Source organism: Poecilia reticulata, linkage group LG14, assembly GCF_000633615.1.
Source record: "Poecilia reticulata strain Guanapo linkage group LG14, Guppy_female_1.0+MT, whole genome shotgun sequence".
Lineage (NCBI taxonomy): Eukaryota > Metazoa > Chordata > Actinopteri > Cyprinodontiformes > Poeciliidae > Poecilia > Poecilia reticulata.
In genome coordinates, this window is record NC_024344.1 from 12,001,337 (window position 1) to 12,017,719 (window position 16,383).

The window sequence follows — 16,383 nt, forward strand, 5'->3', positions numbered from 1 at the left end:
GGGGGTGGGGGGAAAAGACCAGCAAACACTAAAAGCCAGCATCTACAACTACAATTCTCACAATTGTTGCCCATCTAGAGGTGTGAGCTGAAGATGTCACGATGTCCTGTCCTGCACATCGTTAAAAAAATTTCTTCAACAAAGCTCCGCTCTTGGTGACCCAGCAAGATGATGGGAGGAAGCTAAGAGAATAAAAACCACGACACACTCTGCTTTTTTTTTTAAAGAGTAAACCAATTAGTTCCCTATTTTTTTCCAAATTTTATCTCATTTGTACAGAATAACAGATGTGGCATTTTTTCCCCTAAACTGTATAAAAAAATTAAAGAAGATTTCTTTTTGTTCCGCTATTGAACTGTAGTAAACATAGAACACTTTTGCACATGTTCTGCAATTTCTATCTCTTATTTCCTAGAAGTATTCATAGATATCAATGCTTGATTTGAGATCTGCAACTAGACAGGAAATAAATATAGCAATATCTAACATGATAAATGATTAACGGGTTTTCAATTTCATTCTTTGACCGGTCACCTGCTCTTCAGACTCACCTCTTTCTCCGCCCTCCAGGAGGATTCACCCCCTTCGACTGTAAAAGGTGATTTACTTTTGATATTTTGTCACACTTCTTCAGTTTAGGTTGTGAGCGCCTCTTCTTGCTGACACATTTAAAAAAAAAAAAAAAAAATCATTCAAATAGATACTGAGTAAAAGCTGCTGTTCTGAGAAGTTTTCAGGTTTTGGTAACTATAAAGCAAGTTTCAACTTAGTTCTTTATGCTGCTTGATAAGAATTCTCTAATAAAATTAACTTTAAAACATGTTATGACTACTGCTATTATGGTTCACAGAAAGTACTGCAGGGTATAGACACCTCTAGCGATTGACAATAAATTCACTGCAGGCATGAAATCCTGAAGAGAAATAATATCCATTCTAGGTGAGTTATTTTAATCTCTAATAACGCATCATGGTTTTGCTTATTTTTGTACACAATATATGTCATTCTCATCGTTTGACATCGCAAATAAATGGAATTTTTAAATGTGTTGCAGATACTCTGAAGAGTCACTGCAGCTGCTGAGTCAAAAGCAAAACAATAACTTCAAGTTGTATCTCTTCTCTCAGACTTCCTTTATTGTGCATTTTAAAAGCCTTGCAGCATTCTAAAAAGAAAAAAAGAAAACTACACTATTTAGTCAGCAGTTATGGACAAAATCCAACAGCAATCAGAGAGTGTTTGATTGCTTTAAGCGTACGTTTTATTAGAGATTGCAGAACCTTGAAGAAGTTACCAAAACAAACTTCTAAATTCTCTGGCACCGGTTCCGCTGTACGGTGATGCATGCCTTATTATTTTGGCAACTTATGCGTCTCTATGCAAATAACACTAAATTGTAAAAAAAAAAAAAAGCTGCAGAGTGGTGCATCACAGCTGTTTAATGCAATCAGGAGGATTTGAATATCTTAGCATTCTACAGGAAAAGAAAAAAAAAAATGACAAACTCTACGCTTTAACGCTCTGCAGTGAAACACCAGGAAGTTTGCATTCCCCAAACGTTCAGTCGCCATGCAGATGATTTTCACCAGCGTCAGTGAATCATGAAGGACACTTAAGTCTAAGATGTGATCAAAATACGCAAGAGGCGCTCTGCACTCGCTGTTCATTAGATATATCGTCCATTTGTTTACCCTCCGTTCGACAACAGTCTCTGTTGCTTCCTGTTGAACTCGTGTCGTTACAAATGTATACATCCTGTCCAGGGAGAAGTTGGCTCCAACACAGAATGCTCAAAATGAGTTAGCAGAATCACAGGAAACAGGGATTGGGGACGTCCGCAGAAAACACTGCATTTGTTAAAAAGCTGAGGAAAAAAAAAGTGGGTTTCAGAAAGCAAAATAAAACTTGCAATTAAAAAAAAAAGAGTGAGAAAATAAAAATGACACTGAACATCTATTGTGGACCACAGGTGTAACAGAAAAGCTTCTCAGGCAGCGTTGGCAGAAAGTCAAAGAAGGATTCAGCTCCACAACAAGCTGTTTGCTGAATGTATAGTGCCATCATGTGCTTAGCTTCATTCATTACATTCATTGTTCTGTTTTTTCCTCGCAAATGTTCAAGAAGAGTCTTTTAAAAGAAGCAGCATAACAAATGTTGCACCATTTCTTTTTATATTAATAAAAAAAATGCTTTTTTTGTCAATGTAAAAGCTGAAGAGTGTCGAGAGAGGATGCTGGCTAAAATTTGGACAAAAAGAGCGTTCAAGAGTCTTTTGGAAACAAAAACAAACAAAGAACGGGGAGGGATCATCAGAGGACATCAGGGCTTCATCTGTGTAAAATTGCAAAGGCCGAGAAGCATTCATTACAAACAGAGCTAATGAGGCTGAAAAGCCGATGCAGATTGGCCGTGAACTCTCGGCCCTCTCACATTAATTTTCTGGTGATACTCCGCTAGGGTTTAAAAACACTCCCATCATTAAAGTTACTCCAGACATAAACAAAAAAAAAACCACCTCCAAACTATTACAAGTTTCACAGACCCCACATTGACTTTCAGAGATTTGTGGACGATTATCTAAACTGTAAACTGCTTGTTGAAATAATTTCAACAATTTTTAAGATAGTTTCTTAAACGAGACTCTGAGGGCGAATGATGGGATGTGACTGTCGGCCTCTCGTGAGAGAACCATTTCAAACACATCGGTGGCGTTGTAAGGATGGTAAAGGCACAGTTCCCCGTTGACAAGACATGTTTTGGATGAGTAAATGTGACCGTATGCAGCGTCCTGTATAATTATTCACACGTCTTGAAACGGTTCACATTTTCTCACGTTCTAAAGTTGATGCGGCTTTCAAGACAGAAGCTCTTCGTTTTTGTGAAGAGGAAGGAAAAAATACCAGATTGTAACAGTGAACACGTGCAAATCTAGTCAGGTTTTTGCTTGTGAAAACGTCTAGAGACCATGCATCCTTCTCTCTCTACCTTTCAGCCTTATAAAATCCTAATGAAATGCACCAAAGTTTTGCAGTTGTAACATAGCAGATAAGAATTTTATAAGCCGCTGCACCTTGATGTTTGTTTGAATCATTGTGTGTCAGTTTCCAAAATATTGGAAGGATGGTGTCATATGTTGAGGCAATGACATAAAGAGATGAACACTCCATTTTCACATTTTTTAAAAATCCATTTTGCTGGCATTAGTGTGAACCTTATGTAATCCAAAAAAAAGTGGTTAAAGACATATTTTCTATTTTCTTTTCTTTTTTTTTTACCATCTAAACTTTCTCTGGAAACATGGCTTCTGTGGGTGTAACAACTGTTCCAGTATCATCTCTCTTGTGCTTTATTATCATTATTTTTTTTTTTGCTTTAAATTCACATTTTGCCACGAACACTTCACACCATCCGTCAGATGACTTGAGGCAAAACGAGAGGGAAAAGCCACAAGTTGTGAAGGAAACCAAACCAGGAGAAGGTTGGGCTGCTGTTTCTGATGCCTCCGGAAGGCAACTGATTCTGTCTCCTGACGCTTCTGGTGCGGAGAGTGGCGGTCCTCTTTGTTTGGGTGGAGGAGGCCTCGGTTATAAAGAATCGATCGGTGGCCAGCTCCACGCCGTTTCCTTTAGATGTGTCGGTAATGAGACTTTTGTCAGAGAAATGGGATGAGTCTGCGGTGTGGAGTGGGGCCGAGGATGAAGCTTCCTTTGTGCCTGAGATGAGATGATCTATGTCCTCTCGGCTGCCGGTTCCAGCCAGGTGATTAATCGTTAAGGTGGAAATGCTGATGGCTGTTTCCGTGAAGGCATCGTGCCCCGTGTTTAGAGACTCTCTGCGGGTTTGGGGCGTGCTTCGCTGAGCGGAGACGGACCAGTACCACGGCGTGACGCCGTCTTCGGGTGAGCTCAGATCCGAGGCACTGACTGCCAGTGGAGGCAGAACAAAGGAGCCAAAGTGCAAACCTCCGGTCCTGCTGGAGTGCGTCGTTCCACACACGGGCTGGGTGTAGCAGGGGCAGCCGAGCACAAGCGCCGAGGTGCTCTGAGTCCAAGACAGCAAGTAGTCGACCTCGTGAAGGTGGCAAGCCCAAGGGTTGCTGCCCAGAGTGACGACTCTAAGTGAAACCATCTTGTCCAAAACTCCAAAGGGCAGTGAGGAGAAGCGGTTAGAGTGCAGGTAGAAGTGGGTTAACTTTGGGAGTCGGTCAAGAGAGCCCGGCAGCACCTTCAGAAGCATGTTGTGGGACAGATCGACGGTCTCCAGGTGCGCAGGGAGGTTAGTGGGCAAAGTGTAGAAGTGATTCTTGCTGAGGTTGAGCATGTGCAGCTCAGGCATTGTGTTATTGATGAAGACGGCCCTCTCTACCTTGTTGCCCGAGAGGTCGAGGGTCTTCAGGTTCCAGTGGTAGACTGTATCGTTCTTGTCCAGCAGCTGGATGCGGTTGGACGAGGCGCGGAGCTCCCAGAGGGAGCGAGGCAGGCCTCTGGGAAGGCGGCTCAGCCTGTTGTGGGACAAATCCAGGACGCGGAGGTGGGTGTACGAGGCGAGCCTGTCGTCCAGATGGAGGAGCCGGTTGTGGGACAGGTTGAGGGAGAGGATGTTGTGCTGCAAGCCGTCGGGGAGCTCTCTCAAGCTCCTCYGGAAACAGTCCACCTCTCTGTGGCTGCGGCTGCAGGAGCACACGGAGGGGCACACGGCCAGGACGCGGAGCCCGAGCCACAGCACGAGCACCAGCTCCAGGAGGGCCTCATTAAGAAACGGCTTTAACATCACGGGCCTGCTGGGGGTAAAAAAAAAAAGAAAAGAAAAAATGAAAAATATGTCGGTGTATAAGAAAGCTGAATGAGCAAAAACACACTGAACTACCTCTTATGTATGCAGCATAATGCCTGCAGTGTGCCCCCCCCCCCCTTTTTTTTTTGTTTTATACAAGCGAATAACACCAGACCTGAACTGTAGTGAGCATTTTTCAACTACATTGAAGAATACCATCCATCAGAAAGGAGGACAAATCCCTGCAGTCATTTTCCCTGGCATCAGTTTGTGTTCACTCATCAGTGGTTGTCAGTGGAGTCAGTCCCATGCTCTCAGAGGAGGAAAACTAGTCCAATAGATGGGTTTTGGTAACGACTCCACAGAGGACTCATGCATGAGCTGGTCCAAAGGCAGGCAAAGACACAGCCGACAAGATACTGCAGTGTTTAGTTTTTTTTCCTTTCTCTTGCCCAGGGAGTGGCTAAATGTGTGTGCAAGAAGAAGAAGAGCCTTCAAATATGTTTAGAAACTCACCTCCTCATCTTATCATTCCAGTCACTTTTTCTCTGCTCCTTTTTGCCGCTCAGCACCTCTTCTGTCTCCTCTCTGCTGCTTTCAAGCTCGGGACCAGCTGGTGCTCTGCTGAAGGTGAATTTWTTTTCCTTCTCCCCCCCCCCCGCCCACCTCCCGTCTCTCCTATGTATGTCTATCTTAGTATTTGACCCCTGCTCACTTGTCCAGTGCAGGTGTTCTGCCCTAAACTTGCGTGCAGTTCAGTCCCTCTTCTTCCTCCCTGTGCAAGCTGAGAGTTTACTACTGCATCTTATGGATCTTTAAGGGTTGGCTCGATCAGGCACTGCAGGCTCTGGATTTACTGTGTGCAGTGGAAGTGAGAGGGGAGGGGTGGCGTGTTAGCAGGGAGAAGTATTGGGAAGGAGAAATGGAGCGCATAATGGAGGGGCTCTCTGCATACACGGATCCCCACTAGGGAAACTCCTTAGTCCCTTTTAAATCTCTCGGCTTTAAAGATCCACTCCCGTGTTCCAAAGAACAACTGCTGTTCAGTTTGGTTTAACTGGCTGTTTGTACTTAAAATAAAGACTGTTATCAGTTATCTGCTCAATATAAATCATCCCTCTCTAAAGAACAACCCCCCCCCTCCCTGTACAAGTCGATGAAGTGCTGTAATTGGCTGTAAATGTAGAGGCTGCCACAAAAAGCCTCAAGATTTATTACAGAGGACTCTCCTCCTCTGCAGCATCCCACCTGTCATCAGCAATACAGCCAACTCTCCATCTTGCACTGCACTGCTGCACTTCTGCCTCCTGGTCACCCCAGGCTCGGCTACAACGCCTCGCGAAAGTTTTCACACCCTTTAAACTTTTTTTTTTGTTTTGTTTTTATTAGTAGTTTTGTTTTGTTTTACATTTTCTCATGTTTCAGACAAACCTCTGTGTGTGTTTTGGTGTGATTTTATGTGACAGGCACGCAGTAGGGCGTAATTGTGAAGTGGGAGGAAAACAACATGGATTTTCGGTCTTTACAGAAACAAAATCAGAAAGTTGTGGCACGCGTTTGTGTTCAGGCAACTCAAGTAAACAATTTGATGATTTACCTTTCGCTGTGATTACAGCTGGAAGGGATTTATTTATTTATTTTTTGGGGGGGACAATATCCATATCTAAAAAATTTACGTCGTGCTCGTTATTCTGTCATGGTATAGCTCTAGCTTGGTCATACTGGATGAAGAGTGCCCGTAAACAGCAATTTGGAGTTTTGCCACAGCTTCTCGTTCAGGTCTACATCTAGGCTTTGACTGGGCCATTCTATCATTTCGCTATTCTTTGATCTAATCCATTCCCTTGAACTTTTGACTATGTTTTCAGGCTTGATGCCCTGTTAAAAGTTGACCCTTCGCCTGCCTCGAGTATTTCGCAGGGGGCTGATTACCTTAATTTTGGGAAATCTGCAAAGACTTACATAAGAAACCAATCTTATTTACATCTCCAAAGGTCTGGAAATCGGCCACCGTCTCCCGTGGAGCAAATGGAGGCAGTGGCAGACTGATGTGCAGTTAGCAATAGTTCTTCAACTTTTGCCAACGACGTAATGATTTTATTGCGATATTTGGTACCTTTTCAGACAAAAAAAATATAAAAAATCTAATTTGTAATCCCAATTCGTGCACATGTACCTAAAAGTACTTTGCCACATTTTGCTCCATCCAAATTCAGAACAATTTCATTCCCACTGAAGAACCTTCACAGTGTGACGCTACCACTACTACTATATAAAGTTCAATTTGCGTAAGACCATTTAAAGCTACTTAAATCGATCTTTCCATCTAAAATGATGGAGTAATTTGAATTATTTTATCATGGAAAGCTTTGGGGTCTTTGGGTTTAACGTGTCAGAAAGGGAAAAAGTTAAAGGGCTATTTCAACTGTCTCAGAATAGCCAGGAAGCCAAATCCACGCAACCTCATTAATTGAGAAGCGGACGTTTTTTTTTTTTTAAATTATATTCGCTCGCGCGCGCGCGCTATGAAAACACAGCCAGGCTTAATAAGGCGCCCATTTGCAACACGCTCACTACTTCCTCAGCCACTTCTCTCTGTGCTTCCAGTCAAACCGCCTCACCTCCCGCCTGCCTCGACTCTTCCAGTAGTTGCTCCACTGAGACTGAAACTCATGTATCCTGTCACTGCTCCTTCCTGCAAGCCTCTACGTCAAACTCTCCGTGTCAGCCTGCGTGCGACGTTGCCAGTTTGAAGCTGTGTTGCCAAATAGCAATTCGGATCCTCCAGAAAAAGAAGACGACTCCTCCCGAGAAAAAATAATTTCCCATTGGCTCGTCTATACGCGCTACATCCTGCATCCGACCCGTTGACCTGCGCAGAGCAGGTCATAAAAGCTGTTTGCTTTTATGACTTTGGGTTATTTAGCAATTTAGAGCTTTTACTCAAAGGTGCAAATCCACCCATTATGCCACAAGTAAACAAATGAACAAAATATCTGCACATGACAGCTAAGAAAAGGCTCATATTTGTGTTTTGAAAGGTCTCTTTTTGTTTGGCTGCATCAGCTCTGGTTGCTATGAAAAGAGGCTGTGTGGCGGAGCCTAAAAGGAGCTCATTCTCCGCTTGCTAATCAAGCTCATCTCCTATTCACTCTTTTCTTTTTTTTGCGCTCTCTTTTTCTCACAAGCCTACTGTGCCTTCCCTAAAGTATTCAGAACCAGTGAACTTCTCCACATTTTGCCACGATACAATTACGCACTTCCTTGTGGGAGATAGAAGCACGGATGGCTGTAATTTTCTAAATCCTAAAATGTGTGGCAGCCATTTTATTTTTCATATTCAGCCTCCATGCACTCGATACTTTACAAAACCACTTTTCATCGCAACCGCAGCTGCAAGTATTTTTGCCGTATGTCTCTATGAGCTAGACTACAATGGCAGGCTTCTAATTTTCTCGTTTGGTTTTAGGTTTAGACTTTGACTAGGGCATTTTAGCACATCGATGTGGATGGATTGTAATCATCCATTGTAAGCTCCATCCATCTTCCTTTAAACTAACCAGCTTCTTTATCTCTGCTGAAGAATAGCATCCCCACAGGATCTGCTGTTGCTGTCTAGTTTTGTAAGAAACTGAATTTTGTCTATCTATACACTGGTTAACCCCGCCTTCTCAATTTACCCCCGGCCAATCAAACTCCAGCTTTTATCACAGCGTCTTCTATGAAAGAGCTGGGTTTGAGGTGGGCCCCCCTTCTTAGCAGGCTCCCAAAGATGGCACACCCACAAGGCTACAAACATTTCACACAAAGGTTCATTTTTACTCTCTAGAATTCAAAACCTTAAAGAAAAACTTGATGCTTCCTAATATAAAACCATTGTTCCTTTATTTTTCACTCAATGCACCTCTTGCATCAAGTGAAATAAAAAAAGGAGGAAGTTAGGACTTCATTGATTCCTATTTTTGAGAAATCACTGCAGCTGAAATTAAGAATGTCTTGGATTTTATTTATATTACTATTTGTTGGTATTTCCTGCCAATTTTATTATTATTATTATTATTATTATTATTATTATTATTATTATTATTATTATTATTATTATTTTTATTTTATTTTATTTTATTTTATTTTATTTTATTTATTTTATTTTATTTTTTTCTTTTTTACCAAGCTTAATTTTACTTTTTGTTTAATCACTTACCTATCTTTGATGTTGTGATTGTCGTGAAGCACTGTGGACAGCTGAAGTTGCTGTATGTGTCCTACATAAATAAACATGGACTTGACTTTGTGTTGATCTGTCCCATAAAGTCACATGACAAATTGTGAAACGGGTCAAGATGAAGGATTATTTTAGCAAGGAACTTCATGGACACAGACATATATTGTGAAACCAACTGGGAACTGAAAATAAATAGCAGTCGTCCCGCGTTGAACTCCATTCACAAGAAGTATGTTTTCTTTGACACCTTCTGCTTTTGAATAATAATTTTAAAAAAAGACCAAGTAAACACATTTTGTCAAATTTTAATTTGGAAATGACAAAAAAATATGCAAGCATAAAATATGTGCACGTCCACAAATATACAATCTGGTGGGTTACAATTACATGCATAAACGCTTCAGCTTGAAGGAACTAAGAAGCTGCTGAAAACGACTGCTAAGTTGCGTTGAAATGGAAACTCGTGAAGAAAACTCTACGGATCTTTTTTAGGTTCCTCTGTGTTGTCGGAGGAGGAGGAGGAAGGCGGCGGAGGATCTTTGGTGGGCTCCGAGCTGGCGGTCTCCTCTGCCGGCTTTGAAGGAGGAGAGCTTTCCTCTGCTGCCGCAGCCGTAGCGGCCTCCTCACTCTTCTGAGTTTCTCCCACCTCCTTCTCGTCTCCCTGTTGCTTAACCTCATCGACCTTCCCTCCGTCCTCCTTGGTGGCGCCGTTTTCGCTCTCCTGAGTCGTTTGACCGTTCTCTGTCAGCAGGAAACAGTTTTCTTTAGCTTCTGGCTGTGACTCGGCTTTGTCCGTTCCCATCCTGTACTCGGAGTTGCCGCCTGTCGTCTTGAGGCGTCTTCTCAGCTGGCACACCTTGCATGCAAGTGCCAGGGTAGAAAACAGGAGGATGGCGCAGACTAAGACCAGCACTGCACAGATTATTGTTATCTTCTTGGCATGTTTTTTCTCTATTAGATCAAAAAATGTCCATGTTTTGGCAGTGGTGGTGGTGGTGGTGGTGGTGGTGGTAGGGGTGGTGGTGGTAGGGGTGCTCAGAGTGGTGGTGGAGATGATGGTGGTAGTGGCCTCGGCTGATGTCATAGAATTTGTAGATTCACTTATTGTTTCATTCTCTGAGATGCCATTGGCGGTGGTCGAAGCCACAAGATTGTTTGCCGTTTCTGCTGTACTTTCACACAAAGACCATGGGATAAACAGCAACACGGCCAGAATTCCAGCACAACACAGCGGACCGTTCATGATGATATCTATAAAAACAAAGGGCAGGAGAGTTCACAATTCGAATATGCTTCTGATGCAAATGGACGACCGGATGGAGAAACTTACTCACAAATGAAGCGTACCTGAGATATCTGAACACAACTTTAACAACTCCATTGTATTTTTGGCGATAATTATCATCAGGTTTACATTGATGAAAGTGAAAGTTCTTTGTAGTCTTTTTGACAACAGATCCCCCCCCCCCAAACTATACAGTAATATTAAAGATGCTGGAGCAATTTGCATATATAAGCAATTAACAAAACAATCTGGGTGAAGTTACCAGTTGTAGTTTTGCTTTGAAAGACGACATCACCACTGATAAGCGACAGGATTCCACCAGTTTCCTGCCTCTTCAGTATTTACATTAAAGAAACTACTGTTTCTTTAATCATTGGGGACGAAAACTGGTTAGATTTTTATCAAACATTGGGGTCTGAAATTGCGACTGTTATGCGTTGCGACCGGTGAGACTTGAAGCAGCCTCACCGGTCTACAAAGGCGGCCATTTTGAAATGTAGTACCACCTGATCTATCCCCATTGAGCCGCTGCTACAGAATAGATTACTGTCAGCAGTTACATTAATTGCTTTAGATTTTATTTTATTTTCTTTAATCTCAGGTAACATTAGCTGCTTAGTAGTTATGCAAGCTAGTTCTAAATATGTTCCGCTTGTTGACTAAAGATTTGGTCACAAAGTCTATATAGACAGGAAATCATTAATTGAGTGTTATGTATTGAGTATAATTTTTTTCTCCCCCGCCTCTTGGTTATTTTAAAGCTGAGTTTAAAATAACTCAGCTTTGCCTTGCAGGAAGATGGGACTTAGTTGACCTTAGTTGTGCCTGTGTTTGGTTGGGTCTCTGGCAGACTGGATGCTTTGTAACCATTCACTACTAGAGACCGGCATTACCGCTTTATTGGGAAGCAAAGATAAAGTTGGTGTTGCAAACGGGTAGATGGATCGTTTACTTATTACTTGTTGAGGAATCCATCTTACAGCTGTGACCCAACTCTGATAAGTCAACCTCATCGTGAACCAGTCCGTATTTAATCCAACTCTTTACAGCAGATTTGGTTGTTTGTTGACCCAGATGTGAACTGCAAGTCAAAGATAATTTGAGCCAGTTGTGATTTTATTCCTCTTAAAATTCTCTTTATTTTCCTCCTATTTCTAACTTTTTTCTATGGTTTATTGGTGTCTTTCAGATGAGCCTGACAAGAAGGAGGGTAGAAGACATGAAGTAATGTCAACCTAAAGGCCCACTGAGCTACGTGTCGCTCATTTCAGACAAAAATTGCATTTTCTAAAAATAAAAAATAAATTAATTATCTAGTTTTTAGAGACAAATGAAGGACAAGAACCTTAGAAACAATCTGAACAAATTTGCTACATGGTTTACAAAATGGCCAACCATAATGCGCAATACAATATACAGCTTGCCTCACTTATAAAAAGCATCTAACCTCAGTTTTTTTAGGCTCACCCAAAATCACAAAAACCGTGAAAAAACCCCCCATATATTTGCTAAATCTGTTTCAAATTATACTTTGTATTTTTATTTTATTTTAATAATGCTTTGATAAAGGACTGCTGCATAATCTATATAAATCCATGGATACTTGAGTTGCCCGTAAAGCAGTAAGATCATGCCTACACAGTTCCTCACCTGAAACAGAAGATAATAAAGAAATTCAAACAATAAACCCATCACTTACATTGTTTGTTTTGCCTAGAAGAGCAGGAGTTTGTGTGGATGGATGAACAGATGGGAGCCACAGATGAGTAAAGTCCAGTGTTYTACAGGAACCGAGACGCAATGAAGTCGGTTCAAGTCAACTGTGCTCTTCTTGCTGTCTCGACTTCTCTTCTTCCTCTTAGGACTATATTAAGAAGAGGAAGTGGTGATGGGTGTTCGGTTTAGTGGAGTGGTGGTCGTAGGAACACATGCGAAGCACTAGAACGTGAATGTGGCCTGAACTGTGCTCTCACTCACCGTCTAGATTTGTTTCACCTAAATTTCACCTCAATTTATGGAATCCTCATACTTGCAACATTTTTTTCACCCTTTTTGTTTTTTAGACACTATTCTTGTTTTGAAGAATCGTCTGTGCAGGTCACTGTAGGTCACTGATGCTGACATGTTGAGAAGCCACCTCAGCCTGCGCATTGCAAATGACTCAGTCACGCTTTTTAAACAATAAAAATAAATCCGCCTCCATCTTGTGTCATGCTTAAAGGCTTGCCTTCCTATTTACGAGAAAGCGAAAACTAGTCCTATACGTCTGTTCGGTTTTCTTTGTTCAATGTTGCACATGCATACTCCAAGACGTTTTGACACATTTAAAAAAAATAAAAATAAATAAAAAATATTGTGCTTAACCAAACGTTATCACGTTTGGTTAAGCACAAACAGAATACAGCAATGTGTGTTTTTCAAAATGTTGAAAACTCAATGTGCTGTGATTTATATTTAACACATGACCTACATAAGTGGTTTTGGAAACACGTTGGTGGCCGTGTCGTATCAGCCATGTCTTCCGGAGGGACAAAACGTCAAAAGGCTCAAAGTTTTTGGCTCCTTTTCCAAAGTGCCGTAAACTCATGAAAGAAAATGATCAGTTYTTTTTTTTTTTTGTTCTCAAATTATGAATTTGCATCGGGGGAAAAAAAAAAGTGTTTCTATTTTCTAAAGTTCCTCATCTTGCTTCCTCTGCTTGAAGTATTCTGTGTTTCCCAAGTGGCTACATATCTGCACCTGCGTTGCAGTGCAGAGTTTAAAGGGGAAATGCCTAATTTCACAAAGCRGGATGCTGCGGATGATGAGAGCAGCAGAAGAGACGTGATGAAGAGGCTGCAAGACTCAGCACTCCTAACTAAATCCGCTCCTCCTCCACGTGACCCGCCAGCATCTGTTGGTGGAGGGATGGAAATAAAGATGATGGAGTTTGGAGCGTGTGAACGCCTGCTGTTCAGACCGCTGGGCCCTGAACAAACTCATCATCACGACTGTCGTTAGAATTAAGACAGATAAAAGAGACGCAACAAAGGCGGTAGAAACCACCACACAAGCTGTAGTTTTCCCTGATGCTGGTGTTTTCCTTAAATATTGGAGGAAATGAGGGGACGAAAAACAAATCACTTTCTTTGCACATCTGCAGGAGCCACAAATGTGAAAACGAATACAAAAGAAAAACTCCAAGAATGCAAAGGTGGGATGAAAGCAATCATAATTTGTCTGTTGATTTTTATGATTTCTTTCTTTTTTCTTTTTTTAATGAGAAGCTTGGAGGTGTCGGATGTCATCGGCTGAACGATTTATTCAGATGAAACAGAAAGGCACCGTGGAGCCAAATAAAAATCAAAGGAGGAAGCGAGAAAAAGAAGAAACACAGATGACTTCATTTCCAAAAAGCCACACGCCGTCCTCCGAGAAATGGAAAGTCCCATTTGTCAGTAACGCCACACTCATCCATACATTTACACTGGATGTTCGTGCCTGCGTGCACATGCATGTGTGCAAGCCAGACGTTTTTTTTCCCCCCCTCTCCATTTAATTGCGTGTGTTGTGTTTTTGTCGTCCATCCGGCGCTACCTTTCACATCTATAAATAGCCGAGTCGCTGGCTGTGATGGTGGACAGCTTCATTACAGACAATCCCAAGGACATCAGCTGATGGCTGACAGTTGCAACGGGYGGGCTCAGCAAATGTCAAAATGGCCTCCAGAGTGCAGCCCACCCGCCTTCTGTTTTGCTCTTTCAGTCGGCCAGGTTTAAAAGCTGAATTGCAGAGCCTTCGCGAACTTCAATTTTATCTTAACGTCATCAAATGAAACGTTACTAAAGTGTCTGAAACGTAAAATTAGCTGAAACGGCCACTATCCATTGCCTCATTGTTGTTGTGTGTGATGAGTGTGCTGAAGAAGTCCCCTTCTAATCGCCCAATGCTGGTCATGTGACTYGGTGCCAGTTGGAGTAAAAAGGCCTTTTAGTTGGGGCAGAGGGCACAAAGTGCTCACTCTCTCTCTCTCTCTCTTTTTTTTTTTTCCATCGCATTAAAACCAGCGCACACAGAAATCAATTCATCACTCCTCATAGTCCGAGCCGTGCTTCGGATGCAACTTTTCAGTTTCAAGGGCTGAATGCAAGCACAGAGTATTTCTCACTTTTATGACAGTTCCCCCCAAGGCCCGGCATCAGAGAAAGCYGAAAGGTATTTATCAGAGAAAAAAGCTGCCTAAGCACCAGAAGTTGAGAAAATATCAGCTGTCGAAAAAAAAAAAGAGCAAGCAGAATCAAGTAATTAGTCATTTAACTTTAACTCAACAGTTCAAATGGTATTTCTTAAAAATGACGGAGTCAATCAAAGTCTACTGTAACAATGTAGACTGTAACATATAGATTTTTTTCAGTTTTTTACTTTTTCACATGCTTTTTTTTTTTTGATCACACAACAATATCATCAGTAAATACAAAGTGCAACTTTGAAATGATGTTCTTAATTATTGAGGAGGGGAAYGCTATTCAAGCTAATCTGGCTTCATGCGGAAAAAGTAATTGCCTCATTTAGATAGAACCCGTCTCACAACATGAAGTAGACTAAGAGATTGACAGGAAGTCACTGACCTCTATCAGTCAGGAAAGAGCGACAAAGCTATTTCTAACCAAAGAAGACCCAGATTTACTCCAAGAGCACATTGATGACTCATCCAGAAGCAAAGTAGCCCTCAGTTCATTTATATGTTCGTGAACAACGAGAGATAAATGTGGGAAAAAAAAGCCTCCGAGAGCTAAAAACACTGCTAGTAAAAAAAAAAAAAAAAAACAACAACAGAAAAACAAATTGAAAATACTCTTGAGACTGAAAAAATAGAAGTGAATTTTTTTTTTCAAACTGTGTGTCCTGTCACATCTGGCATAAAAACATACACACCATTTAAAGAAAAGAAAAACAAACGAACAAAAAAACCGTCATCCAAAGCAAACATGGTTTGGATGTTTGCTTTGGATGACGGTTCCAAAGAAAAGCTTCAGGTTGATTACTTTCTGAAACCATAAAGCATGATTTCTTCCATTAAAAAAAAAATAAAAATCTGGAGATTGTCCACCCTTTACTCCACAAGGTTGACCTCGAGCATTCTTGGGTTATTATTCAGCAGGACAACAAACTACAGCACACAATGAAGTAAACCTCTGAATGACTCACAAACGGCACAAACAGAAGTTTTGGAGTGGCGTAATTCAAGTTTGAACTGGTATTCGATTGGTTTGGTGTACCATGACCTTAAACATGGTGTTCATACTCGAAAACTCAAATTAAAACAATTCTGCAAAGAAGAATGGAGTTAAAGTTGGACTCATTGCCACTTTTTGCAAATGCTTGACGGTATGTCGTTTCCAAGAGTGACAAAACTATTTTAGTAGAGTAAAACCTTTAAAAAAAGAAAAAAAAATCCTGGTTGACTTGAATGGCTGTTGTGTTTTGGGAAATATAAATATGTATTAATATTTGCAACGGTTATATTATCCTCATATAGAAATGTGTGAGATCTGAAGCAGGTAAGTGTTGTAAAACAAGCAAAAGAAATCAGTAGGGACATGTTTTTACAGTACCGTTGTTGACCAATTAACATAAATCAGTGATTCTTGAGAATAGGGACAAAACAGGTCCTATGGATAAAGCACCAAAATTTGAATAAAATATATACAAAATATAATGTTTTCAAATATCTGACTAAACTAACCTGGGTCATGTGAGCACAACAATGTATATTTTGGTGTTTGCTGAATATTTTTTTATTTTAAACATTGTAGTCGGTGGATGATGCCTGTAAAATCCTTTGTCCCGGAGCAGAACTCAATACATTATAATAGTTTAAAATAATTAAAGAAATACTAAAATTATATATTATGACAATTAAGTATAAGTAGTCATATAAATAAGTATAAAGGTATCAATAAATTGAATTAAATATCATTATTATATATTTTCCAACTCCATTGTAATTTGTCCCTAGTTTTTGTCAACACTGTCAGAAATGAAAAGAATGTAAAAAATCAGGCACTATTGGGGGACACCAGAACTTCTGAGGACCCCATGACCACTTCCCTTCTCTTTCTTT

The 16,383-nt window shown here is 41.0% G+C and overlaps 2 protein-coding genes across 6 annotated transcripts; both read right to left on the bottom strand.

Moving 5' to 3' along the window:
* Positions 1-1,421: 1,421 nt before the first annotated feature.
* LOC103475887 (oligodendrocyte-myelin glycoprotein-like) lies at positions 1,422-7,848 on the bottom strand. Of its 5 annotated transcripts, none has more exons than XM_017308432.1 (2): positions 7,395-7,848; positions 1,422-4,780 (listed from the first exon to the last, which is right to left on the bottom strand). In XM_017308432.1, exons 1-2 carry the CDS (start codon positions 7,445-7,447, stop codon positions 3,412-3,414), a joined length of 1,422 nt encoding a protein of 473 aa, XP_017163921.1. In that variant the 5' UTR covers positions 7,448-7,848; the 3' UTR covers positions 1,422-3,411. The 5 variants fall into 5 exon arrangements, with proteins under 5 accessions (XP_017163921.1, XP_008426059.1, XP_008426058.1 ...); XM_008427837.2 differs by lacking the exon at positions 7,395-7,848 and adding an exon at positions 5,290-6,189 and having other exon boundaries at positions 1,422-4,777; XM_008427836.2 differs by lacking the exon at positions 7,395-7,848 and adding an exon at positions 5,290-6,189.
* A 1,436-nt stretch (positions 7,849-9,284) lies between these two features.
* On the bottom strand, positions 9,285-12,192 carry LOC103475886 (cell wall protein DAN4). Its single transcript, XM_008427834.2, has 2 exons — positions 11,980-12,192; positions 9,285-10,246 (listed from the first exon to the last, which is right to left on the bottom strand). Exon 2 carries the CDS (start codon positions 10,236-10,238, stop codon positions 9,471-9,473), a length of 768 nt encoding a protein of 255 aa, XP_008426056.1. The 5' UTR covers positions 10,239-10,246; positions 11,980-12,192; the 3' UTR covers positions 9,285-9,470.
* Between the last annotated feature and the right edge of the window lie 4,191 nt (positions 12,193-16,383).

Bases quoted from the DNA above. Each gene is read 5' to 3' on its own strand.
- LOC103475886 (XM_008427834.2), bottom strand. From the start codon at position 10,238: ATGAACGGTCCGCTGTGTTGTGCTGGAATTCTGGCCGTGTTGCTGTTT.